The 19492-nt window shown below is 38.0% G+C and overlaps 2 protein-coding genes across 2 annotated transcripts; both read right to left on the bottom strand.

Moving 5' to 3' along the window:
• Positions 1–825: 825 nt before the first annotated feature.
• LOC140236130 (ER membrane protein complex subunit 10-like) lies at positions 826–10558 on the bottom strand. The gene is made up of 7 exons (XM_072316103.1): positions 10427–10558; positions 7233–7317; positions 6309–6424; positions 5558–5662; positions 4333–4517; positions 3487–3583; positions 826–1002 (listed from the first exon to the last, which is right to left on the bottom strand). The coding sequence occupies exons 1-7, from the start codon at positions 10514–10516 to the stop codon at positions 934–936; spliced, it is 747 nt and encodes a 248-aa protein (XP_072172204.1). The 5' UTR covers positions 10517–10558; the 3' UTR covers positions 826–933.
• Positions 10559–15645: 5087 nt separating this feature from the next.
• LOC140236203 (Rieske domain-containing protein-like) lies at positions 15646–18636 on the bottom strand. Its single transcript, XM_072316171.1, has 3 exons — positions 18359–18636; positions 17625–17804; positions 15646–16160 (listed from the first exon to the last, which is right to left on the bottom strand). The coding sequence occupies exons 1-3, from the start codon at positions 18504–18506 to the stop codon at positions 15928–15930; spliced, it is 561 nt and encodes a 186-aa protein (XP_072172272.1). The 5' UTR covers positions 18507–18636; the 3' UTR covers positions 15646–15927.
• Between the last annotated feature and the right edge of the window lie 856 nt (positions 18637–19492).

Here is a 19492-nt window from a genome sequence, read left to right on the forward strand (position 1 = left end):
TTCAATGGTTTTTGTCCATGGTTTAACCCTAAAGGGGCCGGGCTTTTTTGGCTATGCTCAGACCGGGGGGGGGGGGGGGGGCGGATTCCGCCCCCCCCCTGAGATCTCGGCCATCGGTGGTGCGATCGCGATGAAATTTTGCATGCGTGAGACCCGCGTCATAATCTACAAGATTGTGTTATAAGATTTTTTGAAACAATCAATTTCTAATTTTAATTAATTAATTATGCAAATTAAGCTCAAGGTGATATTTTAGCTTAATTAAAAGCATTGAGAGTCTAATTTTTGATCTGTAAATCTGTTTTAGCATATTCAACAATTGTACATCACAAAAACTTCCAAAACTCATTTCAATTCTTATGTATTTTATTGTTTTCAGAATTTCTTATGTATTTCTTTGTTTTTCAACTTTTGTTTTTTCTTTGTTTTTTCATTGGAAATTGTCACTGACCACTTTTCTACCATAATTAGCACAAAATTAATCAATGAAAGTGATTAAATGTAAAAATAATCAGGTTTTTATGCCTTTCATGACAGAGCACTGTTTTCCATAGGAAATGTACACAAAATCACAAAATTGTGCCCGTTTTGGAGCGACATTCCGTTACAAAAATGGGCGTGGCTTCGCAAAAGTATGCGCGGACGTTGCAAATTTGGTCTCAAAAGTTGCGCGAGACTTGAAACGAAGAAAGTCAAGAAGCCTCGCGATGAGGCCTTCTCGCGTTACAGAATTATAGCGCGAAACGTCGAGGGGGGGGGCGGATTCCGCCCCCCCCCCGGCCCTTTTAGGGTTAAACCATGGTTTCATTTGTACCACCTTCGTGAATTCGGGCCAAAGAGGCTCATTGCATCCAAAGTAGTTTGGTTTCGTTTAACCCTTTCACTCTCCCTCCAGGAATATTGCTCACTGGTTCGGCATCCGATGACCTTGCCTCAGCCTCGCGGCTGCTCTCCTCCGCTGGACAGGAGGACGAAGAGAACCACGGGCACGATGTACATCCACTGTGGGAGAAGTGAAAAGCGAGGGCGCTCTTGAATAGTGAAGAATCCTGTCCATCAAGGACAGTACCCAAACGGGACACATACTCACAATCTCAGAATTATGAAAGGGGACTGCTACACTGTAGGTTCAGAGAGACATGTTTATCTGATTTGGTTTTAAAAACACATCCTAATGAAATATCCAAGCATGGCTATGATCCCTGTCAAGGGAAGCCATGAAACCATTTACAGCATTTACAGAATCCATACAGTACTTTTGTCTGTTTGTTCATTTTCATGATATGCGAACATTCAATGATCATCGTTTCTACACTATACAGTTATTAAAGGACAAGTCCACCTTCATTTACGTACGGATTGAGTGAATGCAGCAATATTTGTAGAACACATCAGTGAAAGTTTGGGGAAAATCTGACAATCCGTTCAAAAGTTATGAATTTTTAAAGTATCTGCACAGTCACTGCTAGATGAGAAGACTACTAGTGTGTATGATGTCATATGCATACAACGATATAAGGACAATATAAAGAGAATTTCATAATGTTCTTCTCTTTTTTTTTTGGAAAAAGGTGCACATTTCCTTGACTCGTCGCTGACGTATGTTAAGGGTAATATTATTCCCCTTGCCTTCTGAAAGAGGGAAGTCAAGTGTTCTTTTATTATGCAAGAAAAATGAAAATATTTTGAATTTTCCTCATACTTTCTTCATATTGGTGTACACGTGTGACATCACAAGCCGTAGTAGTCTCCTCGTCCAGCAGTGACTAAGCAGAAACTTCAAAAATTATAAACTTTTAAATGGATTGTCCGATTTTCCTCAAACTTTCACTGATGTGTTTTACTAATATTGCAGCATTCACTCGATCCACATGTTTATGAAGGTGAACTTGTCTCTTTAAAGTCCACTGTATCACTGACAGAACAACATCATCCACACATGATTACGTACAGCAGGTACAGACTAGCAGTACTGTCATACATGCATGCACAGTATGGCCTGAATTCACGAAGGTGGTACAAATGAAACCATGGTCTAAACTATGGACAAAAACCATGGAGCGCCAAGTGTCGCATGGAAAATTTCGTTACAAAATCAGTCATTTCGTCGGTGAAATGATTATTTTGTAACGAAATGACAACATTTTGTAACTAAATGAACATTTCGTCCACGAAATGATAATTTCATTGTCGAAACGGTCATTTTGTCGACAAAAATGACCAATCTTGTAACGAAATATTCCGTGCAACACTTGGCGCTCCATGGTTTTTGTCCATGGTTTAAACCATGGTTTAATTTGTACCACCTTCGTGAATTCGGGCCAATATGTGTCTGGTTGCATGCAGGGGTCAGCAGTACCATGGTATGTCATTCTATGTACAGTAAATGTGCTATGTGTACCTTCCACGTACAAACACCCTGAAATGGGCGGTAAAACACAAATGGTGTGTTTAATGGCACATCAAATTTGCACCCCAAAGTGGCATTACATCTGTAAAACATAAATGGTGTCACCAGGGGTGTCACATACCCAAAACAGTATAGGGTATCAAGCATAAAACTTGAACACAGTTTTTAATAAACTGTTTTTTACACTATAAGGGGAAAATGGCATCAAAATAACACTTTCTTGAAATACAAAAAGGAATTTTATTAAACTGATGTCAGATTTACTTGCATTTAATCCACCACACTTTAAAGCCTTATAATCGTGGCGAGTGGTTTGTGCGGCACGGAGACGAACGCAACACGCTGCCTCCCCCCATTCTGTATGAAATGTTGTGACACCGAATGAGAATAGCGCTGGCTCAATGGGTCAGCGAACACACGCTGGACTCTAAATCACCTGACCAAAAATGGTTGTCCGAGCCACGAGAGCTTCCGATCAGTGCCAAATGGACGCACACTCACAGTGCGCATACACATGAAGAGAGGCCAAAGAGCCATGCGTCTTCTGACCTCTCTCCTCCAATCACCGCAGATCGCGGTCACAATGTTTGTGTATGATGCGTACACACACACACACACACACACACGTGTCTCAGTAGCAGCATTGTCACACACGTTTATGGATATATAGCACCAAGTCTGGCATTGCGCAATTGCATGCACAAACTTTGGTCGTTCGGGAGTTTACAAAATAACGTACCATTAGGGGTGACGATTGTCCAACTTTAACTGCATGTGTAGAAGACTAGTAGTGAATGTCCAAAACATATTTTGTGTAATACTGTAATAGGACTCCTATGATAAACTGGCAAAAGCAAGAGAGAGAGTGAAAAAAAAAACCACCCCCTTTTTGAGGAGAAAACATCTACCACGTCATGCATTCCAAAACAGAGCTTTTAATGTTTCAAGATTTTTTCAATGTTTTTTTCCCTGGGGAGGGGGAGGAATGTAGGTACGCATCAAGTTCTATGGAGGGTGACCACTGAACATAGTATGGTTTGGCGATTTGAGGCATAATAATTTCAGGGAATACTTACGTATTTTCCAAAAAAGGAGCGGTTATCTTGACCTTTGCCCTTCTCCTTCTGAAGTCGTTCCTCCTCCATCTTCTGAATGTACACCTGTGTCTCTGGCCTGCAATCAAACACAGCAAGAGATACCATGGAACGTTCTGCCAAGCTCTGAGATATCCAATCCAATAGTGTAAAAGTGGAAATTTTTGCGGTGTGGAAATTTTCGAGCATTTCGCGCACCCAGACGCTAACGCGAAAATAAAAACACACAAATATTTTTGCATGCCATATGCTCCAGTAGTTTATGTCATGATTCCGTGGAATTAAAAATACACGAATTCCATCTTGCCCAGCCTAGCGCAAAAAATTACCAGTACTCACGCAAAAATATCCACTTTTACAGTATACTGGATACATGAAAGTGACAGATTGTCCACTGGGCAAAACTCAACTCTTTACACAGTATTTTACTTCACACATGATTTATAATATTCAGTTTGTTGTTTTGCATTATAGTTTTTAGAAAGCAAAGCCAGCTTACAAAAATGTTAAAAACCTGAATGACTTTCCAAAGCAGAAATACTATAAATGCGGACAATTTCAAGCAATTGTTCATTTTTTCTTTAATTTGTAACACTCTATTTCCTTTACTCTGTCTCAAGCTCTCTCACATCTACACACCCAAATACCAAATTACTCACATACCTGTACACCAAAATCACACGTACATACACACACTCACACACACACACACACACACTCGCATACCCTGAACAAAAACACAAACACTCATCATTACAAACACCAAATAGCACACACAAACACTACACTAGGTCAATTTGCACTCAGCCTTTAATAAAAAAAACTCACGCAGGGCCCGCCACAGTGACTGACAATGAGACGGTGGTGTTGAAGTAGTCCAACGACGCCGACTCTATCGCCGACTCATGGTCACATGATCCCTTCAGGGGGACAATGGACACGCCGAGAACATTCCCTGATTGGTCAACGTTGACGGTGATTTCTTCTGAGAGGCGGGACTCTAGTATTGCACACTGTTCAGAAATGTAGAGGATACAATAGCAGAATAAACAATTTTTCATGATCTACTAAAATAAAAAAGACATATATATATTATACACGTATGTATATTTTTTTCTCTTTTTTATTGTCGGGGAGGTACATATGTATAAGACCCAGAATCAGTGGCAATATAACAGTCTACTAGTGTACCTGCAACAGGGAGTTACTGTAGACTTTGCATATTTTGCATTGTAATGATTGACAAGCAAAAAAAAAAAAATTGCTACATGCCAACAATCAATGATGAAAGTATGTTGACTCATGCACAGTGCAAGTTACATTTCAGTTCATGCCTGTTTTGATAGTCAAAGACTAGACTATAATCATGAATTGTAAACCTTAAACTGCCTTTGTGAATCACAGCCAAAAAAAAAAGGAAACCTACAATGCCATATCATTTTCAAACTATTGAAACTGTAATTTGAAACTAATTCTGCAAAACTCATAAAGGGAAATTCTGTATATACTGCATATCTTTTTTTTTTTTTTGGGGGGGGGGTATTATTATTTGTGTGTGTGTGTGTGTGTGTGTGTGTGTGAATTTTCTCAGTCCGACATATTTTTTGTAAATTTAACAACATGCAAAAGTACAATGTCGTGTATTAACTACAATCCAAGAGTGAGCTATAGCTGTTTACATATGAGTGCAAGTATAGTACTGTACAAGCATTGTGCATGAACATGCTGGCTCATGTGTCTACACCCTGTACATCAAGTTTGTGTATGTAGTAGTAGTAGTACAAATACCATGAATATCTGAGTTTAAAAAAAAAAAAAAATATATATATATATATATATATATATATATATATATATATATTTCAATGAAGGATGGCAACAATTAGTTTCCTTCCCAAATAAATAATACCTGGTTTGTCTCTGTCCACTGCTGTACTCCAGAAGTAGGCAATCACAAAATTGTCAGGAAGTCCCGATTCATAAAAAAAAAAAATTAGACAGTTTGTTATGACACTACATACCCTGCACAGTATGACATGGACTCTACACTCACTGCTTTGGTGAAAGTTGAGACAAATTCTTTCGAACTACTTTCTGCATTCTCCTCCAGGAGGATAGGTACTCGAACCCTGTAGATACCGTCTCGTTGAGCCAAATCCTGAAAATAGTGAGAGAAAAAGTTTGAGAGCATCGACGGCAAATTTTTAGAAGATTATTGAAAGGTTGATGTTTATGTGTCAATTGAGGATTTTCATACATTCTACCTAATGTAGTCAGGGATTCCAACATGGAAAACAGCACTCTGAAGGCTGAAACACATATTTTTGAGGTAAAACAGTATTTTGACATTTCCTGCAATAGGCATTATAATGAAGGGACTTTAAAATAACAGTATTTACCATGAAGCCTTATTTTTTTTAAGCAAAAATATGCAAACATACATGAATAAACAAATGCATACATTGTAAGTAAGTAAATAAATGAATAGATAGATAGATAGATAGATAGATAGATAGATAGATAGATAGATATAGAAATAAATAAATAATGATAATGGCATCTCTCTGCGTGAAGGTTCAATGAATATCCTCATTACAGATAAGCAGGAAAACTGTAAAGAGTTGCCAATATAATGGGTTGAAAAGATATCACAAGTGTCCATGCACTGTTTGAACTGAGTTAAGTTGTAATTTCAGCTTGCTATTTATTATGATGGCGTTTCCTACTCCACCAACATAGTGTAACCTGCTATTGAAATAAGACTCAAAAATCTTTCGAAGTGCAAGACATGTTACGACCCTCACCTTAAGTTTTCTCTTCTCGCCGGCTGTCAGTGGTGCATGCTGGGTAAATGTGCCGAAGCCTTGTTTATTAGACCGGAAGCTGAGAACTCCTCGACTGCTGAACTCTGGTGTTGCCCCTGTTGAAATGAAAAAAAAAAAAAAAAAAAAATGACCATCACAGAGTTCAAGTTCAAGTCATGTATTGTCATGCACTCAGGCATAAAAATCATTGTAACAGTCTCCAAATATCATTGATAACATAGAAATAAGGGAATAGAACAATATACAACTGAATGACAAATACACATTTAAAAAAATCACGATTTTGACACCGACACTATCATAAGTGCACTAATGCCTGTCAGTTCAAGATATTTTTGCATGTTAATATACTTGCGGTCCAATAGTGATTTACAAAATTTGAAAAAATTAAACCCTCATATAGCTTTCATAAACAGTATTCACTAGCATTTCAATGGCTCACTGAATCTGATTGGCCTTCACAAAAAATTTCTCTGATTTGATGGATAAAATTGAAATATTTTGTGTAACAATCCCAAAATATCTCAAACAACATTATCATAATATGTGAGCGTGTGGCTCAAAACCCACAAAAAGTAGGCCAAAATGAATTTTTAAGTTCTTACATATATATACAAAGTGTAATTTAAAAGGTGCCTGTTAAAAAAATAATAATAAATAAAAAAAAAAAATACAGTCCACAAAACCTGCTAACAATACATCTCAATTTCGGTTTTGTTTCCAGCTGTCAAATCTTTACTGTAGGTAGCTGAGATTACTCTCCCAGGTATTAAAAAGATGTAAACTTTAAAAGGTTAGTCAGTCTTTCAGACTACGGTTTGCGTATTACAGAGAATCATACTCTGCGACTTTTTGTGGGCTTTGAGCTGGGTGGTCACATTTTTAGTCCCGAGTGTGTCTTACCTTGATCAAAGGAATGCTCAATGGCAAGAAAATGTGTCGACATGGCATCTTGCTCCTGATGTAAGGGAAGTTTACTCTCCCCAACCTTCAGGAAAATGAAACAAGAACAAGTGGAAATAAGTTTAAGCAATGTGAGAGTCATATTGGATTGTATTACGCGTCTTCAATTTATGAGAGTTTCTCATTGCTGTACAAAAGGTGCAAAACTTTGCACTCTTTACTTTTTCTTCATCTGTTTTTTTTTTTTCTTTCCTTAAAACAAATTTCAGTGAAATAACGTATCTCTAATGTTAAGAACATACACATATTTTGTATGATTCTGTAGCACCTGAAATACTTTTGCACAGAATTTGGCACTGAAAAAAAAAAAAAAGAGAAAATATCTAAGTTGTCTGGATGACTGCATTATATTGCATGTTTTTACTCAAATCTTTATTTTTTGTATAGCTAAATTTTCCATTATATATACACATTTTATCAATAGGCCTAGGGTCAGGATCAATTTAGCCTCGACTTTCAGCGAAAAAAAAATCAGTGAAATAACAAATCTCTAATGTTAAGACATTCTGTAGCACCTGATATACTTTTGAACAGAATTTGGCACATTAAAAAAAGAGAAAATATCTAATTTGTCTGGATGACTGCATTATAATGAATGTTTTACTCAAATCTTTATTTTGTAAAGTTAAATCTAAATGTAAATTCCAGATATACACATGTAATTAATATGTCTAGGGTCAGGATCAGTTGGGCCTTGACTCTTTAATTTTTAGAGGAAGCATCTATGCCATTCAGGGTTGCATAAAGGCCAATATTGATTTGAACCTCAAAATAATGCTTCGGGACTCTTGACCGATTTCTTTGCCTGGCAACAGCAGGATGCGATATGCAGAAGGCTCTACACTATCAAACCACCTAGCTACAGTACTATGTAGATTTACCTTGTAGCTAAACTGAAGACAAACTTCAAGTTGTATGTAGGCATAAATACAGAAAGGCTGGGAAAGTTATGTTCTAGTCTTCAGACAAGAACATTTCTGATCACTTCACCCGGGTCGTGAGCCAGTAGGATTATCACTTGTAATCATACACACCCAAGTGGGTAATATTTTGACCAGCAACTCTTATCTGCCTCTCATCATACCAAGGGCAACATCACTTGCACAACCACGTACAGTCTGTAAGTCATGCATCTCATCACTTGCAGAGTTTGTAGGATCCAGTACCGTATGTTGGGGAAAGCAACACCACACTCAAAAAGATGCTATGGGGACAGATCAACTGTCAACACAGCCAAGCTTGATACTCCACTTTGCCACCATTTCAACTTCCCTAACCACTCTATCGCAGACATGATTGTACAAGACATTGAATCTTGGGCACTCGTCCAGACACAATCCGAACCAGCAGAGGTTGAGAAGCTCTGAATGAAATGACTTCACACAATCCAACCCCATTCTGTATCCTTTTGTTGTTCCTGTTTAATATCTTGTTTGATGCTGCCACTCTATTCATCAAATTATCCTTCAAAAGTTGCCCCCTATGATCCTTGGGATCATCAACGGCCCACCTCTGCCTTTTGTCTGTTCACTGCTTATTGTTGTTAGACCCCCCCCCCCCCCCATCTGTTTTGGCTCCCTGCCTGTGACTGCCAACCAATCCCTTTTGTTTTCATTTTCTGCGTCCCAATTTTATAGCCCTCCTCAAACTGTGCTGTCGTGTGTAGTCTATAGTATGTGACGTGACCGACTGCTTTCCCTACGTACATGTATGTTTGTCATTTTGCCTCTGCCAAAATTCTGCAAGGATTGAAATCTCAGGCCCCTTTTGACTCTATCCTCTTGCAGTTTGGCACCTCTTACAGCTTGGTATGCCCGATGGGGCCGTGTATGGTTACCTTCACTGGTTTCAGCAACCTCTTTTTAGTCATACGATTATCAGTGATTATTGTAAAAACTCTAGTATAATCATCATCATAAAGCAGTCAGTCATATTCATAAAGAAATAGGGCCTACAGTCCTATATAACCTATACAGACATTTTTCATGGTTTAATACTTTTGTTTCACACTCTCACTGAGTGAGTATAGTAAGGGTATTCAGATCTCGCGCAGGGACTTACAAACTTGTAATGGTCGCGCATAGCAAAACTGCGTTTAGCAAGCAATATTACGTGTAGGACTAAGCGCAAAATTTGCCGATACGCCCATGGAATAAAAATACCCGACAACCGCTAAACATGAGAAGAAAGCATGCAGGTAAGAAATTTTGATTTCGAACAAATTTTCCACTAAAATTCCAATTTTTTTGAACAAATTTTTCACTAAATTTCCAATTCTTTACCTTGTAATTTACCTACCATAGCTTAAAATCTGTTTTAAGGATGTTGTAGCCTAGACGTGTCATCTCACTTGTCTCGTTCGTAGCCGATAGAATTCATAATTTGTTCGATCGATCGTTTATAATATTCTACGAAAGCCGAAGCACGTTACAGCTGCAGAGGGGCAGACACTTTCACACATGAAACTACATAGGGCAGCTGCGCGACCTTTACATACCCCGAGAAATTGAACGCAAAAAATTAAGTCCGACATACAAACGGCGACAGCGCACTACGGTACTCCGTCATCGTATCATCATCAGCTATCAGGAGATTCTGGGAGGTGATTTTTCTGCATTTTCGTGATATTTATTTAAAAATTCAGGTACGATTGTGGAATAATTTCTATAATAAGAGCATCACATATTTTCGTGCGCGATATCTAGACCCCTCAAACCATAGAATCACCAGATAGGAACGTTTTAACTGTTTGAGTGTTACAGTCAGTGTACAGTAGGCCTGGGCTACTCTAACGTTACTACTGTCCGGGTAGATATGACTTACTTACATGACAAATCTAACTCGTCAAGGATTGACAGACACATGCAACAGGACAGCATACTGGGTAGTTAATATACTGACTGACTGCATGACTGCATAATAACCGGTAATATCATCATGGGATCGTGTAAAAAGGGCACCGGGCGCCGGGCGATCATCACTACCGGCCAGGCAAGCACAGGCGACGGGAGCCGTCAGGCGTTGGAGCCGCGCTCCTACAGCTACAGGCCGGCTCTTGATGGAATCACTCGACAGAAATCTAAGCGAATTAGAACGATTTTGCCCACACTGATTTCACCCAAAGGTTTGCTTACCTTTCGAGAGCAGCTAGCCATTGAGATGAATGTGAGACCGACAAGGCAGAGTCGGTAGATTATCACCGCCATGCCTTTAATTGATGCCATTTCTATCTGACTAACGTTAGTAGAATCAAGACACCGGTCCAATAGCGCTGCACAGCATAATTGCACGTGTAACGAAAGCGCGACAGAAAAATATACGTTTGCTAGCACAATGCCGAATGCGTGTACTTATATGCACGAAATATTTCCGTGATATATATTTGAATGAGCATGGTAAACTCCGATGTCACTGCACTGTACTGCGTCATTTCAATTTAACGCCCTCAACGCCCCAGTACCGGTAATGGAAAGTTTCAGAAAGTAAATACATGTAGGTCTAGTTTCAATAAAAAGTACTTATTCGCACTAAATTCCTAAAAGATGTTATAGCAAATGTTCTCTACGTTTTCTGAAGAAGCTAGGTAATGCCATAGATTGTGCTCTCTCCTGTCTGAGAAAAGTTTGAAGTTTTGTGAAGTTAAAGTTTCCAAGCATACTATCATAGTAGGCCTAAATATGTGATACAAATTGTTGCAAAATTGCAATAACAAAAGAGAGAGAGGGGGAGGCAGTAAGGTGTTACAAAATTGTAATTATTTGATTTTGTAATGGTTCGTCTCACATTCCCACAATGGTATGGTGGTATGGTATGGTATGGTTGGTATGGTGCATACGTTATGATATGTTAATGATATGAGTTAGTTTCATTCGTATTCTGTGATATGTCTGTGGTGTACTTGTGATGTATTCAATGTTTATTTTGTTGTGATATCCAATATACAAAGAATTTCCAGAGTGGACAATAAAGTAATCAATCAATCAATCAATCAATCTTTCCTGAGTGTTTGATTAATCTTTTATGCATTCTCTAAATCCATAAAAGTTTCAAAAATATAATTATGCACCATATCTTTTGCTCTGGGTTATGATGTAACGATTTGACTGTTTATTATTAATTTAATACATCATCACTTGCCTGATTACCCGTGGCAAGTGAAAATCAAAGTTGGGCATTTGTTTGGAAAAATTAGAAGAAAAAAAAATGCTTGCCTGAATTAATAGGGCAAGTAAAAAGCTATGAAGCTACCTTTTTTTCACCTTTCTCCCTTAAAACTCACAAAGTCAACCATCACAGAAGCCCAAAGATGATTGCTAGTGATTGATGCTATGCATGACACTTCGATTGCATTAATTCAGCAACTCACATGACAACAAACACTCACATGAAGAAGCCCAAATGTAATGCAACACCAGGTGAAATTATTTAAAACAAAAATTTAGAAAAAAAAAGTTGTGTAATACTTCAACATTTTCACATAAAATCATTCACATTGTAATAATGGACTCCATAACCACACACCCCAAAACACACATACCCCCATACACACAAACACACAGACACAGACACACATATAAAAAGGCCCTTCATAGGGTGTATATATGTGTATATATATATATATAGAGAGAGAGAGAGATGAAAAAGACATGGTTGCTAAAAGAACTTTGCACTGTAATTATTATGACATATTCTGAAATGATCAGCAACAATGCATGCACACACATGAATCTCTTCAAGTATTACACATTGACTCAACATTATTGAATACATTATGCACTTTTACTCAACATACATTTTTTTTTTTATTTGCTTGCTCTTTTTTTTTACATCAATAAATATACAAAGATGATTGTACACTCATCTCATTGAACACAATGATGTATTACAAAGACAGTCTGGAAAAATGAAAGGGAGACACACATTTGTAGTGTGCCAAAGCGCTTTTGGTTAGCTTGCAAAGCTTTCCTATTAGCTTTCAGTAATCCAACCAGATTTGATATTGACCGATTCTGTGACGCGCTATGTGTATTTTTGGCATGGGCGCAGCCATAGTGGGTGTATCAGCCGACCCCCCCTCCGCACTCCCCCACCCCTCTCCCTACATTAGCACGCGCGCAGAATGAAAAACTGCTTTAGCCAATGGGCGTCTCGTACTGAGTGCGCGAATGCTTGCTTAGTGCGCGAACCTTTGTTACAAGTGCGTGTAAACATGTTGCCCCGGGGTGGGGGAGAGCAGGGGGGGTCGGCTGATACACCCACTATGGCTGCGCCCTGTGCCGTAAAATGTCTGCTGCCCTCAACGAACCCGAATCGGTCAATACATACAAGTAGCTGTAAAATTAGCAAGTAATCTCTGGCATGGTAATGCACTGTAAATGTTAATATACTGAGGGTGATTGTTTTTTTTGTGCGTGTGTGCTGAGCTGCTCAAAAACGTCAGCATAAAAACATGTTTGAGCGGGTTCTTGAATTTGCACTGCAGAGTTGTCATCCTGTTCAAAATCTGCAGAAAAAAATTGTGAAGATATTTTCCTAGGTTTTAGAAGTTGTGCCAGCAAAAAGTAGCGCAAAAATACACCAAAGTTTAATGTACCACAAAATTTTCCATATTTACTGTACCTCATTCCTACAAAAAGGCCATGGTGACTGACCTTATAGGGATTATGGGGATTATATAATCTCCATTCATTTACAATTGCAGATAGCTGTCAGATGCCTCCACCAATCGGCGAAGAAAGCACATTAACATTGTGTGCCAATTGACAAACATTGAATCAATGACTTGATCAACACACTATGATTCCATGTACATTAAAACAGTAACTATACATTTAAATATACAGATATGTACAGTGTAGCTCAATTTGTTCTGATTCTTCATGCCAGTCTTTCATTGTGCTTACTATGATTTCCAAAGCTTTGACTCACACTTATAAGATGGAATATTTTGACAAAGCGAAAGGACTGTGGACACTCGTTTTTTTTTCTTGACGAGTTAAAAAAATAGCACTGTACCACAATATGTTAATCGCCATTGAAATTCTCACTTAGCTTTAATACAAGACAGAAAGTAAATCAGTTTAATGGACTACCTTCCTTTACAGTTTAAAATGAATCAAATTCTCAAGCCTTTTTTCCTACATGGCAAGGTTTTCTGGCTATAGTATCACCAAGTCTTGCATAAAATCCTTTCATTTTTTTTTTCTCAGATATAGACACCTGCCTGAGTATACTCGGGACTGGTCTTCAATGGGTTAAAATTAAGCTACAGACCCTGTACAAGTGAAGCATTCTGAAATTGTGACTGAAAAGTGTCATGACTCACTTGAACTAACAGTCTGCCAGAAGATTCCTTCTCATCTAGGGAAATGTATTAACTTGGTGAAGGCACAAATGAATGGATTCATACAGGTATCTAGTCAAAACTTATGGGCAATACATATACATCTCAACAGATCGCTGTACACTGTATCATATTTTGCCATGGACAATTTCACACGTCAACTGACATGCACAAAATTAGCAACATGCCACAATGTTCCCTCTTGTAGCATGAGTGTCATGTGTAATATTTACAGCACATAGAATGAAATCCCTGTAAATACTGAAAAATGATTTGATCAATGTCTTTATCAATTGATGTGGTTCCAAATTCTGAAATTAACCATATTTGTAAAATTGCAGAGTTTGATGGCAAAAGGAGTTTACTCCTTTCTCATGAAGTTGAGATATGTTTGTGCTTAATAATGCTACTTAAAAAGACAAAGAATGATAATTGTTTTCCAAAACAGCCCAATTATTGAGCTGCAGAGTGAAAGAGCAAATATACAATGAACCATCACACTATACACTGTGGTAGTCGCACCTACTGCACCAATACAATATACCAAATTTCATGTGATCTGAATAGAGTCATATTCACACCTTGTCATTTAAGTTGCGCAAAAACAGCTTTTCTTGTAAAATCCAGAGGCTAGCAACACTGAAACTCAAACCGACATCACATAAAAACAAAAACAACGCACACATAAAACATCAATATACATGTACATGTACAGTATACTGCACAATCATCTTGATAGAGTATATGTACAAAAATAGGTATCAAGCCACCAGTTAGAAAATAAGGCACTTGATACGATAGTTTTATCTTATTTACACACACAAAAAAAAGTCTTTTCAATTCATCTTGCAATATTCCACAGCACTACATCATAAAAAAATAAAATACAGTGTTGTGATTTTTAAATATTTGTAATTTAAATAACACTATTTCACAATTTAGTGTCCCTTAATCTTACAATCCTAAGGATTGGGAAGTGCAAAACATACACTACACTGGTACTCTCATCACCTACCAGCTTTGCATTATGTGCAATTCTCACACATACAACCTGTACATGGTACATTGTTTTCACTTTTGACTTTAAAAAAAAAAAAAAAAGAAGATGAAAACAAAAATTGTAATACAGTTGAACCTGCCATTAGTGGCTACCTGCCTATAACGGTCACTTGCTGTATACAAACATTTCCCCGACAGAAAAGCCATAAAGATCCTGAGCAAAGCAGCCATCTGTCTTACACAGTCAGCAGCCATCTATTTTAGCTACTTTTCCGGTCTTTTACTTTTTACTTTTTTTTTTTTTACTTTTTACGCTCGGTCCAGTACGATTAATTTCATGTCTTTGTAAGTTCACAGACTACAGTGACTTCTTACTACTATTGTTATAAATCAATGTGGACAAAGTAGTCCAGTTGAACAAAATATTGGCAATTTCTATTTTGCACTGTTGTCAACCTGGACAGAGCTGGAACCGGAAAAAACATTTACATTTTAGCAAAAATTTTAATCTTACAGTGCTCAAAGATCTTTGAGCACTGTAAGATTAAACCTTGAATAAAGGTTAATCTGGTTAATGATAGCATAAACCCAGTCGGCTGTGAAAGTATGCAAGTATTAAATACAATCTACTTTCAGCACAATATTGAGCTGGTTCTTTGTTAAAGTGATTACGTAAGATTTCACAAGCGAAATACAATTACCGGTAATGCTTTACAACCATCTACATTTAAAAATGGAAAGTATATTCCATGTATTAGGCAATAACGGTGGCTTTCATCTAGCAGGAAAAACTATATAAATATCTAAATATATATGTCTCTATATATCAAGACTTACATGAAATCAGATAAAAAGTTGTTCCATTTTTTAACAAAAAGTAAAAAGTAAAAAAAAATATTGTTTCTGAAATGGTCCTCAGCCTGAACAGAAATCATAAGATAAAATGCAAGGCAAACATCTGGAATGTAAGCACACCCTCTCTGTTATAAAAGAATGAAGTGGTAAGGAAAGGGGAATTATCACTTAAATTCGAAGGTCTAAATGGCCTCCTGAAATTGGAATCTTAGTCATAAAGTTAAAACTAACCGATTGCTTACCGTCTTTGTTATAAAAATTTCCTTTATCTTGCCAACACCTTTTAGAAGAACTCATAATATAACCTCTACAAATTTTCTGTGAGCTGTCCTAAGTGATCAATAAATACTATTTATACTATACCTATGGAATAAAGAATGGATGAGATTACAACTCTGTAACCCATAAAACTTTAATAGACACCTGTCTGAGCACAGCTCAGAAGTCTACATCACCAGAAAAGTACTTGCCACTGAAATTCCTGAAACCAACAAATATATGACCCTCCTCGTCAATCTTAGTTGGATAGGTCATACTGCTCTTCTCCTTGCGACCTTCTGGCAGTTTGACCTCTCCGGAAGTCAGGTCAATGCACCACTTATGCCATGGACACTTGACACAGATGGACATGTCTGGCAATACCTCAATATCACCAAGATGCAAAGGGCCTCCTGGCATGATAAAAGAAAGTGGAAGAAAGAAAAGAAAGCCATCAATAGAAGGAAAGATTTTATGGAAAGACGGAGATATACAGTGCACTCCCGTTACAACGAACACGGTTATAACGAAATTTCGTTATAATGAAGTAAAACTTCTGGTCCCAAAATTATCGCCATTAAAGTCTATGGTACAAAATTCGCTTATAACAAACACAATTATAGCAAAATTTCATTATAATGAAGTCTTTTCCGAGCACCAGTGACAAAGAAAAACAAAAGAATTGTGCTCCGTTATAACGAAATGAGGATCGCTTTCGAAAATAGTAGCGGAGCAAGCATTTATCTGGCATCTCTGCATGGGCGAACACGTCACATCACTGTGTGTTCACTTGGTGTGTCACGCGCAGTTTACGAGGGGGTCTTGTGTTATTGTATTACAATAATCTGAAATTGAATTCTATTTGTTTTATTTTTCACATAGCTTTCCAGTGTATGACGAGGATTCAACAAACAGAATATGATATATGCGTGGCTTCTTTGTTTTTGTTTTATATTGTAATTGTTCGGTTGTAACAAAATTTCGTTATAACGAAAGAAAAGTGCCAGTCCCGAGCATTTCGTTATAACGGGAGTGCACTGTATAGAGATTATTAGGCAAGAAAAATTGGCACACATAACGTCAGGCAGTACCTCAATATTGCCAAGATGCAAAGGGTCGCCTGGCATGATGCAAAAGATAGAAGACTGAAGGAAAAAGCATCAACAGAGACTGTTGCAGGCAAAAAAAAAAAAAAATATGAATGGTCATGGCCTGATAAATGTATCAGAGTAGCATAACACCTGTCCAAAGGCTCCTTCAGACAAATGGGGGAAATGTTTCTTTGCGATGCAATGACACCCCTATATGCAGACACTTTCCCCTAAAGACTAAAGGGGTGGTACAGTTTCGGTTGAAATGGGGCTTGAGGTTTCCACCGTTTTTTGGTGATGATTTTTTTTTTCTTCTAGATAATGAGAAATATGATATAAGAAAGAACATATAATTTCAAGAGGAATTCAAAGTTCATTTTAAGAAAATCGGTTTTGAAATGGCTGAGATATTCAAAATGAAGCAATCCTAATAAAAGGTGGGACTCATCTGTATTAGGACTGCTTTGTTTTACCTTCTTTTGGGATACCTCAGCCACTGAGAATTTTGAATTCTGCCTAGAATTGTTTTCTTTTCAACATTTCAGGATGTGGTTTATGAGTATCTTGCAAAAAGTTGAAAGCTGAATTCTCACCTCAACCAATACTACACTTGTATACCATCCCTTTAATAATTCACAAGAGTAAACCTACTTAATGGCAATTACCTATACCTACAATATTAAATTCACATATAATTACACAAATTTACATGCTCTTTTTTGCAAGGCAGCAGTGACTACGAGTCACTTTAATGTTTGTTCTCATGCACTTTCTGGTTGCGCTCACCTAAATGTGGACATTTCTCTCCCACGGCAAAGAGCAGCTCGCCGTAGCGAAAGAGGGCGATGTTGTCCTCATTGAGGCTGACAAGACTCCCTGTCGGCATGCTGTTAGACCGTCTCAGCTGGCGTCCGCTAACCTGATGACTTTTCCATTTCTGCTCTGGGTTGGACCAATCGTAGAGCTCTGGGTGAAGCAGACGGGCAGAAGAAAAAGGTTACTCACAATTATCAATACATCATGATTCATGCATGCTGCACATTTCACACCTGCATATTACATGTATCACTGAAGTGTAAATAAACTTTACAGGCAGATACACATACTGTATCTAGATCTAGAGCACAGAGCCTCAGAGGTAGTCACTGACTGTGTCACAATGAGGTTTCTGATTTAGAAAAATAATGACAGATATCTATCACATTCTGCCTATCAATCTAAACACCACTACCATTTGGTGATGGCGAATTTTTTTTTTTTTTGAAGAAGAAGAAGAAGAAGAAGATAGATCTAGGTGCAGACCGAAAAGCAGAAAAACACCACGCTCCAAGAGTCCAAGTTGCCAAGTTCCCACTTGATTGCACCTCGTTCAAGATACAGACGCAAGAATAAGGCGGTCGGACTGAGAATTACGACAGAGCCACTGAATCGTGATTTTACAAACGAACGTGCAATCAATGCTCAAAATTCGTGAAATATGGAACAGTAGCGCCACAAAGGGTTCTCAACGTGATCCTTACCTTCGAATTTCACGGTCTCCACACGAAAATACAGAACTCCGTTGTTTTCGCTCATGAAACGCCGTTTTTCTTGGTCCACACACGTACCAATGTCGATGAGTTCCTCAATAAATCGCGCCTGTGGCGACGTGCTTAGCTGTCCAGGCATTTTGTAACAAACAACTATATCGTGCGTATGATATTCCAATGGGGGATAAAATACAATTACACAAAACGGCTAGCAGAAAGAATTTGCAATAGCAACAGAACGCTTTTCACCTCCTGTTTCTTTTTCCTTTTTTTTTTTCGGTTGGTTTTTTGGTGGGGGGGTCTCTCTTCTCTTCTCTTCCTCTTGGTTTATTTTTTTCCCAATAAAGCAAGTTCTTGCAAAAAAAAAAAAAAAATATATATATATATATATATATGGCCCGATTTTAAGCAAAGCAAGTTGTCCTTGGCTAGCAGTTAGAAAGCTTCGGTTAGAAAATGTCTTCCATGTATGAAGTTGATTCCGTGACGTCAACTTGAGACAAGGAGGTTTTCACAACTACTGGTATAACCGGGTACTGAGTAAATATATTTAGAAGTTCCTCGATCGCGTTTTTCTAAGAGCTGACCTTTATATAGAATTTTGTTTCAAAGGTCCCTCACTGAGCTTTGTGCAACTTGGTTGACTGAATGAAAATAAAGGTACCAGCCAATCTTACAAGTTCAAGTTCACAAAGGATTAACCTCTTCCACGCAAAAGGGAAGTTTGTTTTGTCCTTAAGGTGTCCTAGCAACTTGAATGCACCACGCGACACTCGCCACGGGTGGGACAAAGGCGAAAGGGCGTTGATCCGAGATTAGGGGATCCGTCTCCATAACAACAGCCAAACACTGTCTGCTAACTAGTAGACAATACAGTAATTCTGTTGAACTCACTCAACCACATCAGAGACGCAGGAAGTTTTTAGGTCTACTCCTTTTTGAAAACTCCCGGAGCACGGTCGCAGTCATGTACATTTTTTTTTTCTTCTTCAGCATCTCACCTCTTGTTCGCATCTGAAGTGAAACAAATGACACAGAGCAACAATCTCTATGCACTGGTATGATAATTCCATTTTAATCCATCTTTTAAATCTAAGCAATACTCTTCAAACCAACGTGTCTGTA

The sequence above is a fragment of the Diadema setosum genome, chromosome 12, assembly GCF_964275005.1.
Source record: "Diadema setosum chromosome 12, eeDiaSeto1, whole genome shotgun sequence".
NCBI lineage: Eukaryota > Metazoa > Echinodermata > Echinoidea > Diadematoida > Diadematidae > Diadema > Diadema setosum.

Bases quoted from the DNA above. Each gene is read 5' to 3' on its own strand.
- LOC140236203 (XM_072316171.1), bottom strand. From the start codon at position 18,506: ATGCCTGGACAGCTAAGCACGTCGCCACAGGCGCGATTTATTGAGGAA. The intron at 17,805-18,358 runs GTAAGGATCACG...TGCTTCACCCAG, and splicing joins GGAGACCGTGAAATTCGAAG to AGCTCTACGATTGGTCCAAC. The intron at 16,161-17,624 runs GTGAGCGCAACC...TTATCATGCCAG, and splicing joins AGAGAAATGTCCACATTTAG to GAGGCCCTTTGCATCTTGGT.
- LOC140236130 (XM_072316103.1), bottom strand. From the start codon at position 10,516: ATGGCATCAATTAAAGGCATGGCGGTGATAATCTACCGACTCTGCCTT. The intron at 5,663-6,308 runs GTGAGGGTCGTA...CACTATTTTCAG, and splicing joins GCGAGAAGAGAAAACTTAAG to GATTTGGCTCAACGAGACGG. The intron at 4,518-5,557 runs GTGAGTGTAGAG...ATTTCTGAACAG, and splicing joins TCTCAACTTTCACCAAAGCA to TGTGCAATACTAGAGTCCCG.